The 14,261-nt window shown below is 45.9% G+C and overlaps 1 protein-coding gene across 1 annotated transcript in view; it reads right to left on the bottom strand.

Annotated features, from left to right (window-relative positions):
* LOC112400190 (zinc finger protein 77-like) overlaps positions 1–14,261 on the bottom strand; it is a 42,539-nt gene that overhangs the window by 10,846 nt on the left and 17,432 nt on the right. The window contains exon 1 of the mRNA XM_024745834.1: positions 2,745–2,903. Coding sequence (XP_024601602.1) covers positions 2,745–2,747 — 3 coding nt within the window. The 5' untranslated portion in view covers positions 2,748–2,903. Of the gene's footprint in view, positions 1–2,744 lie in introns of the transcript that reaches the window.

The raw sequence follows: 14,261 nt of genomic DNA, 5'->3' as shown, positions 1-14,261 counted from the left end.
GACTCAATGATTATCAGTAAAGACCAATATACAATCACAAGCAGATCCATTTTACACACTTGAGATGAACAAAATTAAGCTGGAATTTCCAAATCTCCATCTGCTGGAAATGACGTGGAATAAACACTTGTCTCCAGTCCTCCATCCACACTTCCTAGTATTTTGAAAATATCCATAATCTACAATCCTACAATTTTCCTTCCACATGTACAAAATTTATATTGCACTGGCACTTGGAGACAAAATCAAGGAGTTTAACGGCGCTGCTGACAAATCAAAATTAAACATGAGACAACTCAAGCCTCACACGACTGGATGGAGGATATAATCAGGTGACCTCTGAAACCAGCACGTGTGAAACAGACTGGGGCTGAGAACCACAGAGAAGCCTTCTGTGTGGCATTACTTGTGTGGTACGGGTCATATTCACTTATTACAAATTCAGCAGAAGCAAAATCAAACAAAATGATGCTTGGTGATGAAGGACATAAAGCTGCAAAGAATAACAAAAAGCCCAGGGGGCTTCCCTGGTGGCGCAGTGGTTGAGAGTCCGCCTGCCGATGTAGGGGACACGGGTTCGTGCCCCGGTCCGGGAAGATCCCACATGCCGCGGAGCGGCAGGGCCCATGAGTCATGGGTGCTGAGCCTGCGCGTCCGGAGCCTGTGATCCGCAACGGGAGAGGCCACAACAGTGAGAGGCCCGCGTACGGAAATAAATAAATAAATAAATAAATAAATAAATAAAACCAGGATGATGGGCACCCTGGGGGCCGCTCACTGAGAAGTGCTACCAGCCAACCAAGGGAATAAATATCTACACCTTCAAGTAACGGAACAAAAGTCTTCAGTACTCACGCTGAGTCACATGACACAAGATTCCATCAAAGAAACAAAAGGGAAGCGCAGCCAAGTGTGAGCCGCTCAGATCAGCGGCCTGCTGCCCACGGTGCACAAGGAAACCCCAAGTCAGAAGGTCAAAGCCATCCGAGCTGGGGGGCTGGGATCCCCCTGCTGACACACAGCCTGGCTGGGCACCCCCAGGGCAGGGGGAGGGACCGAGCTCCAGAGCTCCACACGCCTGTGCTGCCTCTCTCAGTGTGGAAATGCCCCCTCCTTCTGGGTCTCAATTCTCACCCAGGAGGAAACACTCAAGTTGAAGTTCTGACCCAGAGAAACTCTCCAATTCATCAACCCTCTCAATAGCAGTTGAGCTCAAGGAGCCTTCTCCACGCCTGACCTTCACAGACTCACTCAGGGTGCACACATCACACTCAGAGCATCAACTCTCTTGGATGAAGCCAAAAGCAAAGGTCAGGGAACAGCTGAGGGCAGCAGAACCTCAGAGGACAAACCACCACTAGCATTCCTGCAGGTGGATCCCCTCCCCTACGCTCATGCCACAAACAGATCCTTCTGTGGTGGTTCTATGGCCTGGAGGCCACCGGCGTAGGAGTGGGGTAGGGTGGACAGCAGGACCCAAGGCCACCTTCCTTCACCTACGGAAATTCTGTAACTCTTTGCCCAACTCTTGAGACGCTTGCAGATCTTGGGGTCAGATATCCCCCTTCCTGCAAAGCCCCCTGTGCCTCATGCAGCAGACCCTTCTCCCCCTGCAGGAACTCATTTGGATAAAGGTCTCTTGTTTTGAAGTTTAGATTATTTTATGCTACAGGCTTGACCAAGTATTCTCAGTGGCCATGTGAAAATTAAGAGAAAACTCACTAAAAAAGATGTTGGTGGGGAGAAGAGGGAGCCTCGGCCAGTACCACGTGATGTCAGTTACAGGAACAAGGGTTAATTAGAGACCCCAACAGAACAAATGGAAACAAGAAAGAATCACCAATTGCAGGCCACAACAGGAAAAGATGTGCATGCATGGCATCTTCTCAAGAAACTGGCTACCCCAGCAGCTAGCCAGTGAGAAACCAGCATCACCCTGAACTCTCCATTTTCTCCAGTGGAAGTTGCTTCAGTACTATAACCTCTCCCAACTCCATCCTTTCTCTCCAGTAAATAAGTTCCTTGGACTTGCATATGGCTTTTACTATTCGTTGTCTGTCCCAAATTGCAATTCTTTGTTGTTCCCAAATAAACCATTTTTGCTGGTAAACAGCTGATTTTTATTTTTAAGGTCAACGACTATTTCTCAGCCCACCTTTGATCAGGCTTCTCACCCACAGGCCCCTGATTTTAGGTTTCTCCCCCACCTCAACCCCACCCTCACCCGCAGCCCCACCGCAAGCGACAATGAGCTGCAGAACAAGCCCTTGCAGACCTGGGCCGAGAATGCGCTGACCACAGGGAGCCCCGATCCTGAAAAACAGCCTTGCTCTCACCCGCCTCACAAAGAAGAGAAAAGCCCTTTGCTGTGTGGTTGGAGACGCTGGCACCTCTCTGAGATCCCAGCCTCGGCGCTATCGCAACAGCATTCGCAATACAGGCTCCTTGCTTGAAAAGTCTGGGTTGGACTTCATCTGTCAGGTCCAGGGCGGGTCCCCTCCCCACCAGCGCCTGAGCGTCCGCTCCGCTGGTGCTCCCTCGGACCCCACCCCCTGCCCTCCCGGCCCAGGAACAGATCAGGGCGCCCAGACCCTGTGCGTGGATGGGACAGGACTCCTGACCCACGTCGTGGGTGAGGGTAAAGAGTTGAGTGCGGACTGCGGACAGGGAGACGGGGCCCGCGGCCCGTTCCGGCCAGTTGGAACGAGCCCCGGCTGGTCTCAGCGCATGGCCCGCACACTCACCATCTCAGCCCTGCTCTCGGTTCTCACGGTGTCCTCTCTGCGGCCCTGCGGCCCGACCGTCCGCGCAGGTGAGAGGGACAGCGAGTGGACACCTGGATCCCATGTGGCGCGCTGGACTCCCAGGAGGCGGAGAGCGACGTCCCCGCAGGGGGGAATGCGCCCGCCCCCAGCTCTGATTGGATGAGGCTCGATCCCTCGCGCCCTGATTGGACGGACCCCCTTCAGGCCCTGATTGACAACGTTGCAGGCTTGATTCTGAGAGAAGGGCCAGCTGTAGGTCACGTGGCGGAGCAGGGCGGAAGTGCCGTTTGTTGCCTTCAGCCCTTTACCGCCTGGCTTTCTATGGGACGCCACACCTGGCCGCCAGGATCCTGGGCTATGCGCAGAATCTGCTCCTGGCCACAGAGCATCAGCCCAAAGCTTGCAGACCCTTTCTCCTAAACAGAAAAGTGCTGACTCAGTCTCCCCTCCTAGTATCCCCACCTGTCCAGGGCTGCCCCTGCCCTTTAGTCCGAGGGCTGGGGCACGAGGGGACAGGTGTGAAAGGAAAATCAAAATGGAGTCAGTATTGCTAAGAGAGCGCTCTAAAATGGAGCCAGGAGGCCACTGAGGAAGTGGGGCTTATGCAGGTCTCAGCCCAGATGGAATCTGAACTTTTGACCACTTACTGACTTAACGCAGGCATCCAGAACATCTGCCCAATGACCCAGAAAGTCAAGATACTTATTGGACCCTTCCCCTAAATAACTCGTGACAGCCTATCCCTTAAGGACAAATATTTCCTTCCCTGTGTGATGAAATAAAATTTATACTTTGAGAAAGCAGAAGTAAATTTTAACATAAAACGCTCTCTCTCCGTCTGTTTGGAGCTCCTCCCTCCCCACTTAGTGTTTAAGCATATGCACTACACGGTAACCACACCTCTTCAAAGATGGGAACGCCTTCTCAAACGTAAAGATCAAACTTTTCCCTTTCTTTTGAGGCTAGCAATGTAACTTCTCTCTTACTACTCTTTTTGTACGTGCTTACCTGGACTATGTATCTTTGGTGAACTTTATGTGAAATGTCAGTATGTTATTTTGATGTACGATCTTTCATCTCAAAAATGTACATGACTGTGTTTTCGACTTCTAACTGGTGGAACAGTTCTCAGAGCTTCTGAGAGACTGTCTCCTGGGTTATAATCCTTAGTTTGGCTCGAATAAAATTCCCTTTCTTCTTAATTTAATGGTTACTTGAATTTTCCTCCGCGTCTGTCAGAGTCAATCATAATTTCTGCCAGACAACTTTAACAACCTTGTGGCTTGTGCTTTATAAACTCCTGACTCTTTCTCTTCCCCAGAACACTCTGGTTTTGCCAGAACCTGTGTACCCCAAATTGAAATTCTTAAGACCCCCAAATAAACCGCTTTGTTCTTTGCAGCCTCAATACTGATTATTATTGAACATGATAGAGGAGGACCTGGGGAACTCCTGGGTCAGGGGACGGATGGAGGGCAATGTCACTGTGGATCTGTGCCCTTCCTTTAAGAACGAAGACACTCTGTGACACCACTGCAGGCATTGCAGGAGCCAGTTTTTTTGGTGGTTTTTTTTTTAACACCTTTATTAGAGTATAGTTGCTTTACAACGGTGTGTTAATTTCTGCTTTATAACAAAGCAGGAGCCAGTTTGACTTTGACCTTTGACATTAGGAGGTCCGGCCCTCCTGACCTACTCACACATCTGGGCTCCACCAACTTTTCCCCGTCCCATTTCTTACGCACATCATCAGGCTCCCTCCCCACAGGAGGAGGGAACGCTGGGTCGGCCCCACACCTGAGCAGCACTGAGGTTCCGAACAAGCCCCTGGTCAGCTTCTCCAGAGAACAGGAGACCCAGGGGACCCTGTTCAGTCCAGCCACACTGACCCGCAGTCCGCGCACCGCCCTCACTCGCCCAACTTCCCTCCTCACACAGAAGAGAAAAAGCCTTTTTCTGCGCGGTTGGAGAGGCTGACATATCTCTGAGATCCGAACCTCGGCGCTATCGCAACAGTATTTGCAATTTAGTCTCCTTGCCAAGTCCGGGCTTGACTTTATCTGTCAGATCCAGGGATGACCTCCCTCGCCCCCAGCTTCTGACTGTCCTTTCCTCCCTCGCAAGCCCACTCCGCCAAGGGCTCAGTCCGGATGCCCGGACCCCAATCCGCCGCCAAGGGGGAGAGTCAAGTTGGGACCCCGGGACTGGAAGCCGGGTCCCCTCCCCGCGGCCGAGGGGCAGAATTGGGTCTGGACATGGGGGTGGGTGGGACGCGGGGAGACCCTGGCCAGACTGCCTCTTCCGGCAGGTCCGGCCAGTTCGAAGCAGCTTTTTCCTTGTTCGGGCCCCGGGCCGCGCACTCACCATCTCCGCCTCCTTCCGGGTTCTCTGAAGAGTCCTCCAGGCGACCCTCCGACCTGGGCAGGTAAGACCGACGGGGACGCGACACCTAAGGCCGCGCGGGACAAGTTCGCACCAGCGTGCAGACGGCTGAGAGAAACTTCCGGGGGCTCGGAACGCGCCCGTCGCCCGCCCTCATTGGACGGCGCTCCGGGGCCCGAGCCCTGATTGGACGGTAACCCTTGCCCCGCCCCCGCCCCGACGGGCAGTCCTCCTGGTCCCTTCCTACCCTGATTGGCTGGTTGTCGGGACCCCGCCCAGTCGCCGCTGACTGGACAGTTCAACCAGGCCCCGCCTCTGCCCCGAGTGACAGGCCACAGGGACACGCGTCGCTGATTCCCCAGCCCGGGACTTGGCCTCCGTGCAAGAACCCGCTCCCAGCCAGGAGGTCCCTGTCGCATCTGCTCGCAGCTGGGTGGCTCCCCTGTGTCCTCCTCCAGCACCTGGAAGTCCAGATTCAGTTTCCCCGCGGATCGCTCCATATCCGGAGTGAGGATGAGAAAGGACGAGACACAGGGCTTCGTGAACTCCGGAGTTAGGACACTGACCGGGGAGAAGTCACCGGGGGAATGTGCCCGTTAAGAACAAAACTCTCAGTGACATCAACACGTGCAAGGCAGGGTCAGGCTAGGTTTTGAAGTGTGACCCTTGACACGGGGAGGTCCCACTTTTCGTCCCCGCTTCCTGCCTCTGGGGCTTGAGATCAGCAACCCAAAAGCCAGGGACCTTTCCCCCGTGGAAGTCGGACCCCGAGGCCCCAGCCTCCCTGCAGCCTCAGCACATACACAGGTGTGAAATGTCACCGTTCTCAGGTGTGCATTTTACACTGCAAAGAAATTTGTGTCCGATCAGGCTTTAGTCAGTCCAAGTGAATTTTGAAATGTAGAAGTCTATATTTCCTCATTCAGATTGTACAGCGATGGTTGCACAGCTGTGCGATGTACAAAAAGCCACTGAGTTTTACACTTAAAAGTGTGAACGTATGTGAGAGTATGTGAAATATATCTTCATTTAAAAAAACAAATTATAAGGTTATTTTATATCCATGATAACCCTACCTCCTGATCACCACTAAAATACTTTGTCTCACTGGATTTACCTATTCTGGACATTTTATATATCTAAATGGAATAATACAATATTGGCCATTTGTGTCTGGCTTTTTTCCTCAGCATAATAATTTCAAGGTTCATTCACATTGCAGCATATCAGAGCTTTCTTCCGTTTTATGGCTAGATACTGCTCCATCCTATGTACAGGCTATATTTTGTTTATCCATTTTATGAAATACAATGTATATTTTGAGGCAGGACAATAAAATTATGTAAATTTCTCTCTGTCCTTTTTGGCCTCCTCCCTCCCTCCCCTTTAGTGGGCAGTGAGTATCTGCCTTATATATTAACCAGACCTCCTCAAAGATGGGATGCCTGCTCAACCATAAAGAACCTTTTTTTTTTTTTCCTTTCTTTTGATCCTAGCAACGTAGCTTCTTAGAAGATTAGCATTCTTTCCCAACTTTGTAAAGGGTCATGGTTACTTACGGGGTTGCTTTGTACATGCTTACCTGGACAGTGTATCTTTGGTGAACTTCATGTAAAATATCAGTATGTCATTTTGATGCATTAAATTGAAAATATATGACTGTGTCTTTGACTTCCAGCAGGTCAAGTCCTTTGTTGTTTTTTTAATTGGGTTGTTTGCATTTCTGTTACTGATATGTGAGGTTTTTAATGTATTCTGGACAATAAAACCTTATCCCCGGACTTCCCTGGTGGCGCAGTGGATAAGAATCCGTCTGCCAATGCAGGGGACACATGTTCAAGCCCTGTTGCGGGAAGATCCCACATGCCGCGGAGCAACTAAGCCCGCGAGCCACAACTACTGAAGCCCGTGCGCCACAACTACTGAAGCCCGCGCGCCTAGAGCCCGTGCTCCACAACGAGAAGCCACCATGATGAGAAGCTTGCGCACCGCAACGAAGAGTAGCCCACGCTCACTGCAACTAGAGAAAGCCTGCGCACAGCAACAAAGACCCAACTCAGCCAAAAATAAATAAATAAATTTATATATTAAAAAAAGACCCAACGCAGCCAAAAATAAATAAATAAAATAAATGTATACATATAAAAAAAACCAACCACACAGCTCTTTGTGAAATATTGACATCGTGGTGACATGGCTCTCTCGTTTCCTAGAACCCTTTCCATCATTCCATTTATTTTAGTCTGCTTTGATGTCATTCAATATAATTTAAAATGTTTTGCATATGGTTCTCTCTATATGTTTCATTAATTAGACTTATTTTGATAATTGAATCATTTCATTTTTACCTTTGGACATGTTACCTTTTAAGTTATACACTCAACTTCTTTTTGGTAACGATTAGAAAGGTATTGATGTTTATTTTTATATTGTTTGCATTCTGAAAACCTGTTAATCACTTTCGTTTTTATGGTTACCCCCATGAGGTTCTATATGCACAACTGTTTCAGCAACAAGATACTCTTTTTCTTCCTTTATAATTCAAACACCTATTTCTCCTGGCACCAGCTAGGCTATCTAGGAAACTGCTAAAGGGGTGATGGGTATGCAATTTTATTGAATAAGTGACATTTGACTACTTATATGTACTTTCTATCATGAAAAAAAATTTTTGAAGATGCCTTTCAAAAGATTATGAAAGTTCTCATCTATTCTTAAATTAGTAAGAAATTTGTCATGGATGTTAAATAGTATAAAACACTTTTTATCCATGCATTGAGATTATTTGAGATAGCTTTTTATAAATGTGGTATTATGGTGAGTTATATCGATGATGTCACAGCATTTTATATTTGAAAACGCAATGCAGAAAAATGCATAAAATGTACACTCGACAGAAATATGACTAAATAAACATCATGACATCACAAACTGGACAAGAAAGAGAGGCTGCGGCTACACCTCACATCCCAGTAGTTATGATGACCTGTCAGGGGAGCCACCTGCCCGCTCAGTCACCAATATCCTACCTTTTAAAAGGTCATTTCCTTTCTCCCTCTAGTTTCATTACCTAAGTATACAATAATTTTGCCTGTTTTATATTGCATCTAAATAGAATCAAACAGTATGTATCGTTTTATATCAAATATCTCTTGTTCAAAGATATTTACAATCTTCCTGCGCTTAGCCCTTCATTCACTTTATTAATCTATTATTATCCTTCTAGGACTATACAATTTTCGTGTATTGATTCAACTGCCAGCCACTATTTTGGTGTTAACAAACCAATTTGTAAAAAAAAAAATATTAAAAAAAAAAGCCACTATCTGCAATGGGCTTAAAGCGATGTGCACTTTGGGCGCGGGGGTGGGAGGGGAAAAAAAAAAAAGCGACGTGCACTAAAAGGACGTCAGCCTATACCAAATTGCAAAAGAAAAAAAAACCCAAATCAAACCCGATTTATCATCCTTGGGGCCAAAAGACATTGTAATGGAAATGAGACGAGTTTTATATAACTACAATTAGTTAAAGCCCTAGATAACAAAATATATGCAGTACGGATGAAGGGGACATAGCGGGATAGTTAATGCCCAGGTTTTTTGTTTTTAATGACATTTATTTTTTTCTTTCTAATTTTGCAAGTAATCCATGTTCACTGCAGACAACTAGTTCCCCAAGATCCAAACCAACCAAAATCAAGTAAGTCAAAGAAAGACCCCACCGAAAGAGTCACCTCTTTCAGCCAAGGGGCTTGCTCAGTGAGCTCATGTAACTGAGTTTCAACTTTCCCAGGTGTTAATCCAGATCGCAGGTGGTGTTGGCCACAGCACACACATCTCCTTGCTCAGCTGTAAGATAACAGAGGCCTATCCTATTATCAGGAAAGACTCTGGCCAGAGTGTCTAAGGTTCTTTGTTGGGCAGCTGTGGATTCTGCCATACTTTCAGAAGTTATGGGGCAGTTCCTGATCAAGTGTCATTCACCTTTATTCCTCACCAGGAAGTAGGGTCCTGCCAAAGGAAGCAAATCCTGAGTCATCGACGCCTCCTGGAAAATCCTTTCTAAATTAACAATGTAAATTTAGGGGAGTTGAGCAATAAGGTGTCTCAGTAAGTTTGTAAACAGGTGGCAGCCCAGCTAGATAATGTGAGAGGCATTGCCCGCTATGCGGTAGCCATTCAAGCATTCATAGGCCCAAGGAGTACTGTTACCGAAACGCAAGTCCGTGTGCCCAACGCACAGTGAGTTTGGAACAAAGAAAGGTTTATTGCAGGGCCATGCAAGGAGATGGGTGGCTCATGCCTGAAAACCCCAAACTCCCCGAAAGCTTTCAGCAAAGCCCTTTTATAGGAAAAGTGAGGGAGGGGCGTGGTTAGTTGTTGCCAACTTCTTGGTGTCAGAGCCTTTGCTCTTGAGGTCAGGTCACGGTCAGGTCACGATATTCCTGTAAACCTCCACCAAACAAATGTTACTCTCTGCTCTGACAAGAAAAGGCAAGGTCCCAAGACACAACTTTCACTCTCTGAGGTCCAGGTGCTGGCTAGGAGGAGACAGATCTCGGTTGGTGGCTCCCTCAGGGCCAGGTCCCCAGACCCTGCCCAGCTGTCATAGCTGAGGGAGCCAGGCACCCATGACCCAATTGGCCCTCAGGCTCCTCAGGCCACCCAAACAGCGGGGGCCAGGTCCCACAGACTGTGTCTCACGCAGACTACCGTTGCCATGAGGTCGCAGAGGCGGGGATGGGGGAGAGGTTCACCGCTCCCTCAGGACCTGGGACAGGCCAGTGGGTGGTCCTGGTGAGGGCTCTGGAACCCTGCAGGACACACCCCCAGCCTGTTCCCTGGGCCCCCCAGCTCACCCGCCAATCCGAGGCCGGGTGAGCAGGAGGGCCCCGGGGAGAAGGCCAGGATCTGCCTCTTACCCCACTCTCCACCTGACGACCACCACTCCGGCGACCCTTGGCTCGATGCCCCTCCACTGGTTGCTCATTGACAGCTGCTCGCTTGGGGCGGGGACCACTGCAGCACCGACCAATGGCTGAATGGGCCCTCTAACGATCGCCCATTGACAGTTGCTAGCTTGGGGCGGGGCCCACTGTGCCGACCAATGGCTGAGCATGACCTCTAACGTGGCTCTAACCTTCCCGCGTTAATGGTCTCCCGGTAACAGTTGCCTGGTAACAGAGTGGGGGTGGTGGGTGGTGGGGGGTAACTGCTCGTAGCAACTGCCTAGGGCTAAGGGCTGCGCACTGCAGCACTCTTACAGTTCTGAGCAAACTTAGTTATTTAAATGAAGTCCCAGTTTCACATAAGTACACTATTGATATTAAAGCTAATCTTAAAAATTCTTATATTTATTTATTGATCACACAAAAATTTTCCCCGATTCCATTCTTAAAATTTTTCTGTAATTTTCTATGTCCATTTTAGTTTATTCCTTTTTCTCTTTCTCTTGGAAATAACCAGCTTTACTTTAGGACAAAATCACTTTCTCTCTTTTTTAAAATTGTTTTTCTCTTTTTTTTTTGGCCGTGCCACACGGCATGCAGGATCTTAGTTCCCCCACCACAGATGGAACTCATGCCCCCTGCAGTGGAAGCAGGGAGTCTTAACCACTGGACCGCCAATGAAGTCCCGTAGGACAAAATCACTTTCATTTCCCTCATACCTCATACTGTTTCTAAACAAAAAACATATCTTACTTTCCTCGAAAGTAGAATTATTTCCCTAATTATTTTCAGTAGTTTTAATTACATGTATTAATTAGAATTCTTAACAATTAGAACTAAGTAAGCAACTGTCTTTACATTAGCATTTGGAAAATTGTTAGATTTACAAGAACTGTTTATACTTTCTAGAAACGTGCTGTTTCATAGAAAATTTCTCATTTTTACCAATGGAATATCTTTAATTCCTCCATAAAAGGAAGCAAAAAGTGGATAAACCTATGCTCAGTAACTGTTTCAGTATTTTTTCTTATTTGGAAATGATCTGGATATTCCATGTATTTAACTTAAATCATCATTTAACTTAGGAAAACTTTAAGATTCTAGGTTACCAAAAGACTTGGGGAGTCTTTTGGAAAATTCACCTAAAACCTTTTTATCTTGCAATCTATTTGCTTGTTTTCAACTATTATGTTTCCATTAGTTTTGAAAACTTAATTAAATCGTTATTTTTTTTCCTGACAAATTTTGTAAGAGATAAAGTGAAGTTACTTGACTTCAGGTAAACTTAAGTAAAAAAAAATTTTAACATATTTATTGGAGTATAATTGCATTACGTTGTTGTGTTAGTTGCTGCTGTATAACAAAGTCAATCAGCTTATGTATACATATATCCCCTCCCTCTTGCGTCTAAGTAAAATTTTTTTTTTTACATCTTTATTGGAGTATAAATATTTATTGTGTGTTAGTTTCTGCTTTATAACAAAGTGAATCATTTATACATATATTCCCATATCTCTTCCCTCTAAGTAAAATTTTTATATTTAATGCTGATAACTCTAAAGACATGCCTATTTTAATTAAACCAACAAATGCAAATTAGCTTCACTAGTGAATATTCTCCCAGATGACGTGACCCTGAAAAGCATTTTGGTTAGTTTCCACTACACTTCTGGGAATTTAATTTATATAAGTGCTTATTTTCTTTAAGGCAATTAAATAGAGCTCCTTTTACAATATAATTTTGTCAATACCATCCAGAGGTAAAAAAAACACTGTATCTTTAATGTACATTCACAGACATACACAAACACACAGCTCCAAACAGAGACCTTAGAAGACACTTTAAGGGTTTCTTGTTTTTCTAAGTTGAAAATAACCTTTCCCCCTTTCCTTTTACTTCTCATTACAAATACATCCCTGAAGTTTGTACTTTAAACATACGGCCTAGATTAGGAGTTAACATTTTTTATCTCAAAGGCACAGGGAAATGATATAAATTCCTCTAAGAAGGACTCTGGCTTCCTAAGACCAATAACTTAAAAGCTTTTTGAGATAAATAGGGAAGGTTTTAGGATTGGTTAAAAAGAAATAGATATTGGATTGCCTCTACAGCTGTTTTTTTTATTTGTTAAGATAAGTACAGTTGCTCTCAGTTCCTCAAAGAATTGGGTTGTAGTGTAAATGACATCATGCGTTGCTTCACCTCTCCACCTTTGCTGGAATGTTCTTTCCCTATGGGTACATTTAACTTAAGGTAAAAGGCCTAACGAAATTTTTTTCTTTCAGGCTCTGCATATCAGGTTCTAATCTGGCCAAATTTCTGGTTTAAAGTTATTAAGTCCTTTCAAATGTCGTGTCAGGTTTCAGCCAGGAGCAGTGAATATTTTTGGTAATATGAACAACGTCTTGGATTCAAGAAGTGTCCCCAAAGAGGTACAAAATATATTATCTTCACGATATCTAGAGTCACTCACAAAACAGCCAAAGAAAGCGCCATCAACTTGTATGTCCCAGGAAAACAGAAAGCTCAGCCAAGTTTTTTCTTTTTCCTATTTATTTATTTATTTACTTTTGGCTGCATTGGGTTTTCATTGCTGTGCGTGGGCTTTCTCTAGTTGTGGTGAGCAGGGGCCACTCTTCGTTGCAGTGCGTGGGCTTCTCATTATGGTGGCTTCTCTTGTTGTGGAGCATGGGCCCTAAGCACGTGCGCTTCAGTAGCTGTGGCAGGTGGGCTCAGTAGCTGTGGCTCGTGGGCTCTAGAGCACAGGCTCAGCAGTTGTGGTGCACAGGCTTAGTTGCTCTGCGGCATGTGGGGTCTTCCCGTACCAGGGCTCGAACCGTGTCCCCTTCATTGGCAGGCGGATTCTTAACCACTGCACCACCAAGGGAAGTCCCCCAGCCAAGTTTCTATGACATAAAACAAGACATGCAAGGAACCAAATCTATCCCTGGGAGAGAAAGGACCAATAACCAGTTGGTATGGATTTTGGAAAGGAACAGCTGTGAAATGTTATTTCCCTCTCTCGACTGGGCAGTACAGACAGAGATTTGGGAGTGCTATGATAAGAATTTTCACCCTTAGCTGATTTTGCCAGTTTTTCCAGGATCACATGTGCAGGTTCTGAGTGGGGTAGAAAGTGGAGAGCGTAGCTCTGATTTTTACTAGAATTTGGTTAGGGTTTTAAATTAATTTTAATTTTAGTTTCCCCTAGGCTGTTAAAGAGAATAATGCAGCAGTTTACCAGAAAATCTCTGAGTCTCATCAACTCTGGGAGGGATCCTCCTTTCAAGGTAGGTATGAGGGTGTATATGAGGCTGTTTACTTGTTGGATCTATGTTGCCTTTTATATCATTAATTTTTCATTAGCTTTTTGCAAGGAAGCTTTTAATGAAGATATTTTTGGAATTCTGAAGCCTTTGGGGAGCTTCTGGGTGCCAATTAAAGTAAGTATCCCATTCTGTTTGTTTCATTTGTGAACTCTTGCGTGCACCTCTGAAATGATCTTATCCAATTAGAGAGGTTCTTCTAATGGGCATTGCAATTCCCCTGGGGGCTGACAGTAGTTATGTAGGACCCTAGCCTGTTAGGTTAGGTGCAACCCACATTTCAGTCTGGCCATGTTCTGGTGCCCCCAACATGACAGTTACCAAGCCAAGTTCTCAGGAAACAAAACAAGCTTAGCAAGATTTTGCCATTACTACAAATATCTACAGCTTCTGGGACCACCGTTCTTAGATATTAAAAAAAAGCAAGTGTGCCAGAAGGGGATACACTTGACTCCTTAGATTTTAAGGATCCCATTGTATTACTGGTTTTGTATTTTTAGCTAAGCTTTTGGGTCTCTCGAGACAATCTGATACGTAAAAGGGACATGATGCTGGGTTGGAAGTTGTGTGATGTATTACGCTGTACCTCACTACATGAAAATTAATCTTCTTGAGGTTTGAGGGTGACCCAGTATCAATCTAACCCATTTCGTAACCAACTTAACCTAACATGGGTGTCTGAGTTAGGTGGCAAGTGCTTTAACAGCATTGAAGTTTGCATCCCTTGCCCAACTTCTGTGGCTATGGCTTCTGAAATTCCCGTGTAGCAAATAGCCTTTACCTCATGTGCACGTTAACAGCATCCAATGGTAACCAAGGAAATGGAGCTGTGGACACCA

This window comes from Neophocaena asiaeorientalis, unplaced genomic scaffold, assembly GCF_003031525.2.
Source record: "Neophocaena asiaeorientalis asiaeorientalis breed wild unplaced genomic scaffold, Neophocaena_asiaeorientalis_V1.1 scaffold357, whole genome shotgun sequence".
Lineage (NCBI taxonomy): Eukaryota > Metazoa > Chordata > Mammalia > Artiodactyla > Phocoenidae > Neophocaena > Neophocaena asiaeorientalis.
Note: the sequence above shows the minus strand (reverse complement) of the source record. Positions and strands in the feature narration are given on the sequence as shown.